A 15,677-nucleotide genomic window follows, 5' to 3' on the forward strand; every position below is an offset into this window, starting at 1 on the left:
ACAGTTAAGCAGAGCCCAGCCTACGTCTGGAGGTGGCCGCACATCTCCACACCTGTCCGCAGCGGACCTGCCCCCGCCGCCGGGCGCGTCAATGAAGGCCTTTCTGTTCCACTGCCGCGCTATGCTCAATGGCTTCTAATCATTCTCGCACTGGGTTTTCTATGTCAAATACACACCGCGAGTTCATTCTTAAATTTCAATATCATTAATCATCCAACATTCAGCATCTCAGAACTCAGAAATTTGCATTTCTACAATGGTGGCTTTGAAAAAAAGGACATAAATGCAAATGTTCCACATACTGTATAAGAATTTTCAGAGAATTGCCAAAACAAACCATCAATGCTCCATTGACAGTGAATTTTCCAAGCTCTTCATAACGACTGAGTATTCGTGATTTTTAAAAGACAAAACACAATTTGAGGATTAAAAAAAAGGAAAAAAAAAGTAGGTTGAAAAAGAAGTCGTTATGTCTCCATCATTTCCAGAACAAACCTTGACTGATTGAGATCGCAGATAATGACAGCATGGGGGACCGGGATGGTGACGGTTCAAGAGCTGCAAATGTTCTCGCGCCGGGCGCTCCGAGAACGCCTGGCGGGCCTCCGCAGCAGACGGGAGCCACACCGGGCTCTTCGGAAGGCGTTCCTATAGACGGCAGGCAAATGCAAGAGGCGCGAGTATCTTCCATCCAAACCTCAGCTGGAGCCGGGGAGGCAATTCCTGCCTGCCCCCCACCCCTCCCCCGAAACACTTGCATTAGGCAGGGCGTTGGGACCTGGTCTACTACTCCCCCAGCGCCCCCAGCCCGTGTCCTCGGGGCTCAGTCTTGCAGCCCCCCCCCCCCCGAACTACCCCCCAGCCTGCCCCCATCCATCAGCCACTGGGGGCTCCCTCACACCTTCCCAGAAGGTCCTGAAGCAGCTGGCCTGCAGCTATCACTGGCTGCTCCCGTCCTCTGGCGGCCAAGAACCCAGGCTCTGTCCCCTCACCTAAGCTGCAGGACTCCGGCCGGCCAGCTGCACCTGCTGGCTGCACAGCGTACCCCTCCTGACAGCCTGAGCCGGGGCCTGCCCAGGCCTCGTGCAAGGCCACTCCCGGCTCCCCAGTTCTCCTTCCGCCACTTGCGGCCCAGACCCTTGCTCGGGGTCCACAGCCCGCCTGCACCAGCAGCTCCAAACCAATGTCTTCCCTGTGTTAAAGACATGTCCTCAAAATTCATTTCCTCCCCCTTAAAACTGTGGAATATTCCTGAGACATTCAATCACTGCAAAGCATGATTTAAATGACATACAAATGTTCCTTTCTGAGACAATTTCTATATTAAAACATAACAACCTTGGCAGCCAAACTGAAACAAACAGACTCAGGGTCAAACAGAGGAAGAGCAGAGCGTCCAGACGAAGGAAGCCCGGAGCCCCAGCTCAGCCTAGCCAGAGGCGCAGCCTTGCCCCAGGAGACTTCCAGGGTTCAAACTCTACGACGGTTTGAAGAAATCAGACTATGTCGAAACTCACTAATCACTAAGTTATTGTTAACACAGACTTTTTAGCTGCTTTTATGTGCATGGGCTATTTCACACTGAACAAAATATTAAGAAATCAGAGAAGGTCCAAACTGAAATACTGATCTTAAATACACAAGTTTTCCTCAAAATAGTTCTCCTGCTTTTAACTCAACACCATACACCCTCTCACAAAGATACAGGGAGAGATAGGACACTTGAGTGACTCCACTCCAGGCCAGCTCAACCGGTTTTCCAGCAAGAACACGGTTTGGAAGACCACACACAAGTCCTCACACGAGTCCTCGAGACTCCACTGCGGGCTCTCTGGGATTTACAAGGAGGGCAGAGGAAGAAGGGAGCCTTTGCTTGTCCTGCTAGGAGGTCCACACGCGTGTCCATCCTCCATCAGTCTTGTACCGGGGACGTCCCTCCAGAGCAAGACGCCCTATGTCCCAATAGGCCCATCTTGACCTGTTTCGGCACATCCCCAGCGGGGAAAAGTTTAGAGTGCTGGGTTAGGCAAGAAGCCTAATATTTCAGTACCTGCTCTCATTCTTCTTACTATCCAAGAGGAGTTCTCGTAGGCTGGATTACCCAGGCCTTTCCCCAGGCTGCTCACATCATTAGGAATAGTTATTCAGAGCAATAAAACCCCAACAGCTAACAGTTTTACGTCAGAGAACCAGGGCCTGGCTCTGGCAAAGTTCAGAAAGCACAGCAATAAAATCATAATGCATACCTCACCCAACACCAGAGGGAGTTTTAAAGAAAAACAGGGAAGAGAAAAATTATACGCATCAAACAAAAAGGTCATTTTATCATCTGGGTAAAGCCAACTTACGCTGCCAAGTACGAGAGGAGGGACCACACGGAACTGGGCTCTCCCCAGCCTGGCGGGGTGCACCGCACGGCCCCACGGGAGCATGGCAGAGCAGGGACAGCCAGGAGACAAGGAGACAAGGAAAGCAGGCACCCAGCCAGGGACACTGAAAACTGCACGAGCGAACAGTGCTGGCACACAAACAGGACTCGTCCCCTTGGTTCGAGAAAAGTGACAAAGGACACCTACAAGTTTCCCGTTCAAAAGAGCAAACTGAACAACTATTACTTCCCTTCCTCCCAGAAATCCACTAAAAATGACATAAATAAAAAAATGGAAGGATTTATGGTAAAACTAGACAATGGGAAAATGGCAGCATCAACAGACAAAAATTTGGGGGAACTTCCTAGAAAATACAAATCCCAGGGGATCAAAGTGATGGGAAACCAACCACTAGCAAGCTGCCCCTCACCTGGGGGGGCCGTGGCCTCAGGAAGGAAGGCGAGCCACAGCTCAGCCGGACTCACAGCCCGCCACGGGGCCAGAAGGCAGCAGCCGGGCCGCTGAGGGGCCACAGGTGTGCCCGTCTGTGTGGGGCTGCTCTGGGGGGAGGGCAGGTCCCTGAGGAGACCCATGCGCAAGGAGAAGGGGGAACGCCCGGGGGCTTCAGGCCCACCACACGCCATGACACACGTCCATACCGACACAGCACGGGTGAGGCTCGGGCTCATAAGGCGACGGCAGCCCCATGCCAGCTCCCCACCTCTGGAGACTCTGACCCACTGAGAGGGACAGAGACGGCAGGGGTCAGCGTGGGGAAAAACACACAGTCAGCTAGGACGGCGACCGCAACAAACATCAGTGGGCAAATCCGCCACATAAAAGGCAAAGGCTCTCGGAAAGACAACCTGGAAGGTTAAGTTGAGTGTGTGGAGACACGCTGATCAGCTAAAGAAGCCAAGGGCAAGACTGCTTTTAAAAGACATAATAAACTTTTGGGCAAAGAAACATTAAATGAAGAAAAATTCTATATATTCTGTTAAGAGGACTGAGCTACCAAGAGATACAGTCATCAATTTTTAAGTGCAGAAAAACACACTGAAATATATAAAGCAGAAAATGATCAGTCATGTGAAAAGAATATTGCACGTTTTTGTAGAAATCAGGCACAAAACAGACGAGACTGACTTCCGTGAGTCAGTGCAGCTAGTGTGTGCAGGTCAACAACACAGAGAAGACACGCGTGTAAGTACACGGTATCTGTGAATAAGGAAACTCTGTGCACATATAGACTTCTTCAGACACGAAAACAGGAACAAAAGAGCATTCTTCCCAAATGTGTGGGTGGCATGGACCACATTTGGTTACGTCTATACAAAAACGTGCACTCCTGTGTGCACAGTGATGTAAATTCAAACCACCATTTTCCCCTTGCACACTGACAACAACGAAATGGACTGCATCCACCCAGCGCTGGGGCAAACGGAGAAAATTCTGTACGCTCATAACCTGTAACTGAGAAGGTAAATTGAGACCGTTTCTGGAGCAACGTGAGAGTGGACCTGACGTTCATGCCCCCTAACCCAGGAATTCTACTTCCTGGAATTGGTCCAACGGAGATACTTGCAGAAGTGTGTGTACAGAACAGGAACAGTGACTGTTGGATGCCGATTGGGGGCTGTCGTAAACAGTACTGCAACCACATAAACACCCATCTACAAGCTATCAAAAATAAGTGAAATTTATATACGCACCGACATCAAAAGACACTCGTAATACATTACAATGGAAAAAAAACAGAGAACACAGAACCCCACATATGGAATGATAACATTCTATTCCCATGTTTGCACGCACGCCCCTCGATGTTTACACACAGGAACGAGGCACACCCCCCAACTCGACAGCAGCGGCGTGCTCTGAGCAGCAAGGAGAGCTGGGCACCGCTCAGTGTCTACTTAACGCACTTCGATCCAGACTGCTTAATCTTGTTTCATGCTTTGTTATCAATCAATACATGAACAATTTAAATCAATAAAGCTTTCATATCTAAATATAACCAGGAATCCTGCTCTCTGGAGCTTCTGACAACTCTGATCAGAGCCAAAGGAAGGTGTGAGAATGTTCTGGAGCAATCCCAAAGGGAAAGACCCAGACCCTAAACCTCTATCTCCACATTACCGGGCCAGGTCCCGAGGCTCTCTCACAGAGATGCGGGTGCCACCGGGACGCGTCACCCCTGCCTGAGTTACCCACCACCGCCCCCCCCCCACGTGGATGCAGGACAGAGCTGCTCTCTGAGCACTCGTCAAGACCATGTTGCACTGGAAGAGTCCACAGCGGGCGGCAGACAGTGCTGGTTGTACCCCAGGCAGGTCCCATTAGGCAGGACAAGGCAGCACTCAAGACTTTAACCAGGCATCCGCACTGTGGCTTTGCAAGGAGATGAATGCACGTGCCCGTGGCACCCTTCTGAAACTAAGACCCCACAAATGTGCTTTCTAATCCATTTGGCCACTTACTAGCTCTGTGACCTTAGGCACATCAATTCTTCTCTCCAGATCTGAGCCTTTTAGGGAACTGGGAAGCCCAGGAGCAGGCCAGGATCTTCATGAGGTGCCTAATACAAAGCATGACCCCAGGAGCGACTCCTGTGGCCACCGAGGCAGGTACAGAGGGGGATGCTACCTCTCAGACTCAGCCCAGAGGCCCCATCACAGAAGCACCCCACTCCACAAAGACCCCCCAAAAACAAAGAAACTGAACAAGGAATTAACTTTCCAAGTCAGAGACTGACCTAAACGTCACCTTGCTAAGTACAAGTCTCCTCTCCTGGCATCAATGGAAACCACATGCCACTCTGGCTGTGTGCAAATCAACGCCAAAGACATGACCCCAAACTCCCGAGATGAAGAATCCACAATCTGCCCTGCACTGGGCAGTCACACACCGACCGTGGCCACGCAGTGAGCCAGCGTGGTCACGTGAGCTCAGCTTCTAAAGGAGAGCCCTGCTGTCTGCCAAGAGAGCACCGGGCCTCGCCTTACCTGGATGGCTTTGGGAGCTCATTGCTAGCAGCGTCTACTCCTTTAAGCGGTTCAAAATGGCTCACAAGTTCCACGTAAACGACAGCTCCAAAGAGCCCCCAAGTTCCAGGGACACATACAAGTACAGCCGCAAGGAGTGCTGGCGCACAGCGGCAGAAACTCCCAGTCTTGCTGACCACGTCTCGCAGGCCGAGTCATCCAAGAGGTGGGCAGGGGTCTTCCGCGGGCTCTCAGGAGGTGACCTGCGTGGTTAGAGAAGGAAGAGCAGCGTCAGCGAAGGGGTGAGGGCTCTCGCAGACGGCAACGTCTAACTAGGGAAACAACGTACATGTTCACGCTGATCTATCATGGGTGGAAAAACCATCCTGTGTGGAATCTGTTCTGCTGACCCAAGCCACCTGGGGGTTTTGTTAGTAAACAGGTGTGAAGACACGTCCCAGAGCAGCAGCGCTCAGCCTTGGCACGACCAGCGCCAGCCCACTCCCACCACGCACCCGCCCGGCCCCTCACCCAGACATCCGTCCTTCACGGCGCTGCGGTCCCACAGTCCACACTCGGCTCTGCACGGGCCACTGCCCCCTGAGTAGTTCCCTCCTCACCCCCGCCATGTTTCCGTCTTCATGATTACCACCTTCCCGGCTGATTTCCAGTGTCTGACTCTAACAGTAATCCGTGCTCATAGCGGCTAAGTGTGTCAAGTCAACCACGATGCTGGCACCCAAGGCCAGCACCTGGAAGGTTAGGACCTGTCTCCTTGCTGTTCTTCTCTGCCCTTTGCCCGTGCACACCACCAGCTCTGGGCTGACACTACAGCCGGGAGTGTCCCCACATCACTCAGCACTCCCGGGCACACCGCTGCTCCAAGGCTGCTGCCTAGTCCGTTCGGGGCCGAGACGCCCGCCCCCTCCCTCCGAGGGGCTGCTCCTCCCCACCCCAGTCTGTGATGCGCGCCCAGCTCATCAAACCCACTCCCGAGACCAGTCTCCTCCACGGAACACAGCCGCCCGGAGACGAGCACGAGAACTCCTACCAGCAGGGGTTGGCCTGTGTGTGGAGGCATCATGGATGAATTCTCACACCCTCGCCTGTGATCTCACCATCAGAAAGTGGAAACAAACTGAGAATGTGGTAACTATGGAAAACCTCCTACTGACCCTGGCTCAAGGCTCCTCTGAGGCCTGTCATCTCCTCCTTTAATGATGGGACAGATTCCTATTCTTGATTAAATTATTCAAGGACCCTTTCTTTGCCTATTGCTTGTACTCAGAGAACCCTAACCAGTCCGTCACGAAAAGGACTGTTGTCCAAAGGCGAGCCATCTCCTGGTTTCCACGACACGTCATCTTTAACTCTGTGATTGATACCCTCACAATCTTGTTCTGTATCTGGTTGTTTCCTTAGGAAACACAGTGACATCTACCTCAAGTTCAGACTTTTCATTCACCCCTTGGCCAGAAAGAAACTCCACTGTCTCAAAGACAATGTAAATAGTTTATTTTGCAAATCTCAGATGGCTCTGTACCCTTCACACGCAGGTCTCAGCTTGGCTGGGTATAAAAATCTGAGAACACAAATACTTCTTCTCCCTTGAAACCTTTAGGCCCGGCCCCACCCTTGGCAGTGCACAAAACCCCACGTCTATCTCCTGCCTAGGGGACTTCTGGGGACTGAACTTGGATGATGCCACTACTGCCATTTTCTTCTGTCTGGATTCTGCGAGACTGTTTTTCTTTCATGTTGAAATTCAAAAATGTTGTCAGAAGGTATAAGAGTCTCTTTTCGTTTATTTTGTGCCAAACATGAACCTTTCAATACATACAGGTCTCTTTTCTGCTCAGGAGAATGCTCTTCAATCAGGCCTGGATTACTACTTTGGGGGAACTTGTTCTGGCTTCCTCAGAGACCCCTCTCCTAGCTGGCTGGCGTCCCCCTCAGCCCTGGCCTCTCTCGCCACGGGCACATCTGCTGTTTACTCCACATTCCTGGGCGTCTTCTCAAGTATGTTCTCCACAGCACGGCTATTTTCCACGATATCAGTTTGATTCCTTATGGCCTCTAAGACAGATTTTAACTAAACCTCAGACTCCCCATTTTCAACCGTTTCCCTTTACAACTCAGTCCTTTATCTTCTCCACTCAGCGCACCCCTCTTCCTCACCCGGCCACTGAGCCATGTCTTCTCCCCACTGAGGTCTTCTGAAATGTCTCTTTTCTGACTCTGACTGTGACCACTTTCAGAGGTATATTTGTCTTCTATGTTTCCAGGTATTTCCCTTTTCACCACATTCTGGGAGACCCCATGTGGGGATTTTCTGTTCATTCATCCTCAAATAAGAATAGCTCCTGTCCAGACCTGAGTTTTGCCAAAAGACCGTGTGTACTTGCTCCTACCCCATCCTGTGTCCCTGTAACGCTGGCCAAAATCTGCTTCTCAGAGCTACACCGCTGGCAGCTGAAATGCACGGTCCCCAGCCCAGCGCCCAGCAGGCCCTGACCTAGTACGGTCTTGCCAGACCGACACGGACTCTCTTCCCCACTGCAGATTAAACAGAAAACAGAAGTTTCTGCTATGCTACCATCCATGTGTCTACAAGAACCTCACACTCTGCGAAACTATCCTAAAAATACCAGGGCTTCTGAAAAAAAATAAGGTTGGAGTGGACCATTCAAAACTGCAATTTAATAACCAGGACAGCACAGAGATCAATAACAACACTAATAAAAACATGACCACAGTGTTTGTAAAAAGACACATAAACTTCCTAATAAATAAAAAGTCCTGCAAACGTAGGATTTTACTGCAGCAGCGGTTTTAGAATGGAGAACAAAAGGAAGAAGGGAAGCCTCAGAGTTGTAGAATTGGGGGCGAAATGTTAGGATGGAGAAAACCGTGGGACAGCGCACGTGGCCAAGCAGGAGGCAGAGCCGAGGCGGGAACGCATGCACGCATATGCGAACAGCATGACATTCCTCCGCGGATTATCACGCTCAGTCTGAGAGTCCTTCGTGCGCAAATCCTGTCCCTCGCTCACAGAAAGCATCCACGTATAGGAAAAAATCAAGTATGGCCCAGCTCCACCTCCACACTGTGGACTCCTTCTCCCCTCCACCAGCAGCCCGTGGGCTAGCTCGTGTTATGAAAGCGTGTTTTGTCACAGGACAGAATGTATACGAAGTGGTCTCACGTCCTAGGGCTGCTGTAGCACCACACCACAGACCAGGTGGCTTAGAACACCAGAAATTTATGTTCCTGGTTCTGGAGGCATGGGAGTTTCACAAGTCTGCAATCAAGCATCGGCGAGGACATTCACCCTCTGAAACCTGTAGAGAAACCCTTCCTGCCTCTTCCCAGCTTCTGGTGGTTACTGGCAATCTCTGACACTCCTTGGCACACTGCCTGCACCACCACATGGCTTCTCCTTGCATCTCTGCCTTCACACGGCCATGCTCTTCTAAGAACACCAGTCATCCTGGATGAGGGGCTCGACCCACCCAATATCACTTCATCCTAACTAATGACATCTGCAACAACCCTACGTCCAAATAAGGTCTCATTCTGAGGTCCTGGGGGCTCGGACTCTAACGTATCTTCTGGGGGAGGGGGAACACGATGACACAACTCAACTCCTAACACCCGGTATGCACTGCACCGTGAGCTCTTCCTGACTGCGCCCGTACCAGTTTTCCTGACGCCGTATGAACTTGAAGGTTCCAGAAAACAATGTGCCCCCACATCTCACAATCCTCTCATCAGAGCCATACCATGTCTACACAGACCAACGCCTTCTGGACTATCAAGAGCAATGAGGAATACACCAGGAGCACAGAAGCACACGGCTTGAAAAGCAGCTCCATGTGCCACAGAGACAGTTGCCCAGCATCCTGGCGGGTTCAGAGGGTGACACTACAAGTCCCAGGAGATGGTGGGGAAGGAGGGTTTCCTTTGTGCTCTCAGGTGAACCACTGACCCCATCATTCGGCCCGGTTTCTCTGGCTTCGGCCACACCGAGTCTATCAGCAGACTCTGTGCCGCAGGTCTTGAAATGACCCCAGAGAGGCCTTACCACAAATGTCCAGCCAGCTGCTGGCTCGCAGGACAGCAGAATGCCCAAGAGCACAAGCACGAAAGCCAAAACTGCCAGGGTCCCAGGCTCTGGGTCTGAATCTCAGATTGCCATTTTAGCACGTGACCTTGAGCAAGTTCCTAACCCACGGGAATGGGAATGAAGACGGGGAAACAACACGGTCCTAGAGGTAGGACTGAACATGGCTTGGAGAGAAGAGGTCCTGCACTATAAACTGAAACAAAGCTTCCCCAAGCATTACACACCCACTACGGTGCCTAGAAGGAACCCACTTCAAGTATAAAAATACAAATAGGTGGGGGCCCCTGGGTGGCTCAGTCGTTATGTGTCTGCCTTCGGCTCAGGTCATGACTCCAGGGTCCTGGAATCAAGTCCCAGTATGGGGCTCCCTGCTCAGTGGGGAGTCTGCTTCTCCCTCTGCCCCTCCCCCGACCCTCCCCCCTCTCGCATTCTCTCTCACAATCTCTCTCTCTCTCAAATAAATAAAGTCTTTTAAAAAAAATACAAATAGGTTAAAGGTAAAAGATGGAAAAAGATAAATTATGGAAATACTACTCAAAAGAAAGCCATGACAGTTACATTAGTATCAGACGAAGTAAATTTTAAAGAAGGAATAGCATCAGGGATAAAGAAGGACATTTCATAACAATAAAGAGGACACAACTCAAATGTTTATGCACCTGATAACAGAGCTTTGTACACGAAACAAAAATTAATGAAAATGCTAGGAAAAACGGACAAATCTACAATTATAGCTAGAAATTTCAACTCTGTTCTTAGTAACTGTTAGAGCAAACAGACGGAAAATCAGAGAGGACTAGACCACAACGGCGCTGACAGGGCACCATCAACAAGAGCAGAACACTCGCTCCTCACATGGTTTTGAAAATGCACACAGAACACCTTCCGAGACAGCCCAGCGTTGGGGCCATAAAACAAGTCTCCGTAAATTTAAAAGGAGACAAGTCAAATATACAAAGCATGTTCTCTGACAAAATTGAAATTAGATATCAAAAACAGAAAGATAGCTGGAAAATTCCAAATAATCAGAAATCAAATAATACACTTCATGGGTCCGAGAGGAAATCAGAAAGCATTCCTGACCTACCGGAATCTGCAGTACTTAGAGGGGGATTGAATGCCCACATTAGAAAGGGAGGTGTCAGGGGCGCCCGGAGGGCTCAGTCATTAAGCGTCTGCGTTTGGCTTGGGTCCTGATTCCAGGGTCCTGGGGTTGAGTCCCGCATCGGGCTCCCTGCTCAGCGGGGAGTCTGCCTCTCCCTCTGCCTGCGGCTCCTCCTGCGTGTGCTCTCTCTCTCTGTCAGAGGCTCATGGTTGCGTGCAACAAAAATGCACCTGGTGATCCAGGCAAGTGAAGGAAACTGGGTACTGGAGAACTGGGTGGGCACCCGGAAACAGGAAGTGACGGACAGTGCCCATAGGACCGTTGTCTGAGACTCCCCTTCCCAGGAGCCCCCAGCTGCTGGGCAGCATGAGTCCGCTTGCCCAGGGCAAGGCAGGACACCTTGACCGGCAGCCCCACTAAAGTCAATCTAACGGGAAAGGGGTCGCTCCCCAGAGGGAACCTGACATGCTGTTACCAGAGGAAGTGAGGGACTGGGCAGCAGATGCCACGAAGAACCACAGGGGAATGGGGATCAGACCGTGGCTCCCTACGACCAGGACTACAGGATCCTCCCAGCTGCCCACCTCCCCATCACAGGATTCCACCGGTGTGGCTCCAGCCGGTTTGTGATAGCACATTGGCTGGCCCGGCCACGAGTTCCACGAAAACCAGCAAGACACATCTGTCCTTTAGCACCACTATACCGGCGTGGAAGGAAGCGCTGGGCGGGAGGCCTGAGCCCGTCCGCCCGGCAAGGCCACCGTGAGCTGCATGGCCCTGGGCCAGCCCCTGTGACATTCCTGGGCTGGAGTAAGGCTGCATTCGCTGAAGTTTCCAGGGGCCCACAGGGAAGACAGCTCGGTGGCCACCAGCAATACTCACAGACACACACACACACACACACACACACACACAGGAGGGGCCCTGAACAGCCAGGCACAAGGCCCGTGAAATTCCTGTGTCTTCCCTCTCTGGGGCTTCCTCCTCTCCAGAGGTGCCCTTCCTGGGCGCCCGGATGGCAGTCCCCACCCCTCCCACACACTGGTCCCATCACTCTGCTGTCTGACACATCTGCCTGCTTGTCCGTCCACTGTCCTCCGCGGCCACCCCAGGCTCGACGAAAGCTCGGTGACTGTAGCATCGGCTCCCTGGCTGGCAGCTGAGGATGGGCACACAGTAGGCACGCAACAAAAAGGTGCTGAACAGAATGAACTTCCGAAAAGTTGTTCTAAACCCACCTCAGAAATCACTTCAAAAGGGGCTGAGGTCAAAAGGTAACCACAAGAGCAACAGTGCTCTGCCCTTCGGAGGCTCTAGAAGAGAAGTCAAGGGTCACATCTAACATCAAAGGTCTGGTTAATCCAGGAGTGCGTGCGGTTGCGGGACACACGGGACCTCGGCGCGGCCGGGGACTAAGTGAGGAAGGCAGAGCCACGGGTCACCCAGAGCCCTTGGGCCCTCAGAACATCTAGGCTAAGTGAGGGACAGCCATATCTTCAGGCAGGTGCTGAGACACAGCGGAGAAAATCAAGGCGTTAAGGAGCATCTTACAGCTGGAAACTCAATTATACTCCTGGCAAAGAAAGCATACCACACCTCAATTCCACAATGAAAGCAACCTCCCCCTCTCCAATCTCAGAGGAGAACCCAGCAAAGTTGTCTGACCTGTGCAGCCATACTTCTCCCCTTTTCTTCCCAGGGCCATGGGCATCTCTCTAGGTGGAAGGTTCCTGAACAACCCAATGCAATATTCACAATATAAAAACAGACCAGGAATTTACAGTTCAAATAAAATAAAATTCAAGCACAATATGGTTCTTTTCATCTCGATGTAAACATCTAGCAACACTTCACTAACCAATAGACTATTGCCTCTCTAAGAAAACACAGAGCACACGGTGCTGAGATCTCAAAAATGACAGGAGCCTCGGGTTTCTGAAACCTGTTTGTGAGGAGCGGTTGGAACTGGAATGTGTACGTCTCTAAAGTATACACTTCAGATAAAACTGAACAAACGCTGAACATATTATGACTGAGACACAACTGCTTTACGACTACATTCTTTCCTGATTTATGGCATGAATTAAAAGACCACATTTGGAAGGGTGAGCAGGAGAAGACTCTGGAATTCTGACTCACAGCACCTTTTAGAAAGACAGGCATGGGCACTCCACGTACTGGGCAGTCTCTGACACGGAGCACGCATTTATGTAAAGACAGCTCTTTCTTTATTTTTATTTCTGCCCCATGTTGAATAAATGGAAGTAAATGCGTCACTACAGTTTAAGTGTGTGCTAATATTTCCTTCACCAAACGTCTGAATCTAGGATTACCTATAGTTCTTCTCTCCTGCAGCTGCCCTTAAAAATTTTAGCTGACCTAATTTCACAGAATAAGCCATAAACTTCCCAGAGTCAAAGTCTTAGAAACTATAAATCCTTAAGGGAACATTCTCTTAAAAATTGTATTAGGTGACCACAAAGAAATGCGGCCATGCAGGGATGACATGTTTCCTCACTCGCCACAATCCTCTGCACCCCGTCACATGGGCACAGAATGACCACAGCTCAAAGTCCGAGCTCCTCCCCGCCGTGGCCGCAGCCTGCCAGGCTGGTGGGAGAACAGCAGGCTGTTCGCGAAAGCAAACACAGAGCCGGGAGCCACACGGCGCAGCGCAGCCCACAGCATCCCAACGCAGAACGGAGGACACAGACCATCAGCCCGAGTCGGGAATGAAGCCAAGACACCCCTCTCACCGCTCCACCCAACACCATCCCAGAGACGTTAGCCAGAAGAAGAAGTGAAGGGCATAAGGGCCGGAGAGGACAAAGATACTGCATTATTTACAGACAGTATCCAAAAGCCCAAACAATGCACCAGCCTCTATCAACATTCCTATGTGAACTTAACAAGATTGCTGGGCACAAGCTCATGTGCAAAAATCTATTGTATTTTTACATACCAGACAAAAAAAGAGAGAGAGAGAGAAAAGCTTTGAAAAAAGATACCATTTACAGTAGCATCCAGTATTGGCAAATGTCCAGGCCTAGATCTGCCTGAGGACTTGTGAGAACTTTGGACGTTAAGCTGGGAAACATCAGAGGTGAGATTTAAGATTTAAACAAAGGGGAGAGCACACCCTGTGCCCAGACTAAGTGACCCTCAGTGCAGTCTCAGTCACCATCCCACCAGAACCTGCCTGAAAATTGACAAGTGTACTGTACATTTTACACGGAGGTACAAAGGACCTGGAACAGTAATCTTGAGGAAAAACAGACACGGAAGACTTAGACTACTAAATACCAAGATGTATTATAAACCTATGTAATTAAAAGGCTGGCCTAAGAACGGGCACCATAAGGAACAAAACATTCTAGAATGAGACCAACACAAATACGGTAACATGAGAGCAGCAAAGGCTGCACTCCAAATCCACAGGGAGAGGGGTCTTTCAGGGAACAGTACTGGGCCACGGAGATCCACATGGAAACAGAGATGAGCCCGACATCTCGCCGTGGAAATTGGCATGAAATGGAGCGCAGACTCAAGGTCAGACAGCGAGGACAAGCCTAAAAGACAACAAAGAAAAATATCTGCAGGCAGACAAAGATTTCTTAAATATATTTAAAAACAACAACAGTGTTTAAGAAACTGACAATAAAGAAAAGAAGATAATACATTTTACTGCATCAAAATTAAGAACTTGCATGTATCCAAAGACCAGCAGAGGAGGGAAAAGGCAACCCAGAGAGCAGAAGAGAATCTTCCCAGCACACATCCAACAAAGGGCTGGTGTCCACAATACAGAAATCATTCGTAAAAATCATTAAGAGAAAGACAACCCAAATAAACAATGGGCATGAGATGTGAACAGATACTTTTTTACAAAAGAGGATTCCAAGTGGTCAATCACCATATGAAGAAATGCTGGGCTCTGTAATCTCAGGGCAATGCCAAGTAACACCACGAGGGCACACTGCAAACGGCTAAAACAGAAAAGCTGCACAGAACCAAGCACTGGCAAGGCTGTGGAAGGACTGGAACGCTCATGCTCTCCCCAGAGAGTGTCGATGCACAGGCACCATGGGAAAGTGCTTAGGGACAGGTACCGAGGCCAGACCCTCGCAAACCTGTTCCCCAGCAAAGCCACTCCTAGGTACATGCCCAACAGAAATGCATACGACGACAACACGCAGCCTTATCCGTGACAGCCAAAGCCCAGAAACCTCCCAAATGCCCATCAACAGTAGAACGGATGTGATTGCAGCACTGCCCTATCACAGAACAGTTAGACAAGAACAAATGACAGGCACAACACAGATGTATCACACAATCGACGCTGGGCAAAGAGCAGACGGACACGCCAGAGGACGCACTGTGTGCCTCCATGTACATGCAATCTAGAAGCAGCAGAACTACTGTGTGCCGTTAGGGGACAGGACATTCGTCCTCGGGAGTAAGTGGTAGGGAAGCAAACGGAAGGAGGAAAAGAGGGCTCCCAGGGTGTTGGTCACGTTCTGTTTCCTGATCCAAGTAAAGAGCAGGGAGAGGGTGTCCCCTGGAAATTCACCCACCTGAACCCTTCTGGCCCAGAGACAGAGGGAGAATTAGCTATTCAAAGGCCATTTCGCATCAAAGAAAGACCCAAAATAACACCTACCGGGGGGTCCATTCATTCCACTTACACTGTATGCCTACGATCAGCACATACACAGGAAGTGCTTGCCCAGCTACCCCTCCTGAGACAGTCACACCTCCCAGAAGTAGGACAGGACTCATCCTGAGTCCATGACGACACCAACACAGGATGGGCGATCCAAACTGACGGACTGGATGCAAGTCCCAAGGAAGCCCCAGGGCAGGGTATCAGACAGAAAAATTGCCCATGAAATAACTGTTAATGTAAATATTTTCAATGAAATAGGTAATTTGAGCTTAATTAAAATTAATTTAAATTTTAATAAATTTTAATCAAAAAATGAACTCTGATGGAGTGATTTTCCCAAGTCTTATTTATATTGCCAGCTTTATTAACAAGCATTATTTTCTTCAGCAAATATCCTTAATGAAATATGGGCTGTAAAGTCTAGCAA

General features: G+C 50.2%; 1 protein-coding gene across 4 annotated transcripts in view; it reads right to left on the minus strand.

Annotated features, from left to right (window-relative positions):
- HDAC4 (histone deacetylase 4) overlaps positions 1–15,677 on the minus strand; it is a 301,426-nt gene that overhangs the window by 261,825 nt on the left and 23,924 nt on the right. For all 4 annotated transcript variants that reach the window (XM_044380446.3, XM_048213944.2, XM_057306129.1 and 1 more), the window contains one exon: positions 5,375–5,616. In XM_044380446.3, the coding sequence (XP_044236381.2) occupies positions 5,375–5,396 (22 nt within the window). In that variant the 5' untranslated portion in view covers positions 5,397–5,616. The remainder of the gene's footprint in view (positions 1–5,374; positions 5,617–15,677) is intronic.

This window comes from Ursus arctos, unplaced genomic scaffold, assembly GCF_023065955.2.
Source record: "Ursus arctos isolate Adak ecotype North America unplaced genomic scaffold, UrsArc2.0 scaffold_1, whole genome shotgun sequence".
In the NCBI taxonomy this organism is placed as follows: domain Eukaryota; kingdom Metazoa; phylum Chordata; class Mammalia; order Carnivora; family Ursidae; genus Ursus; species Ursus arctos.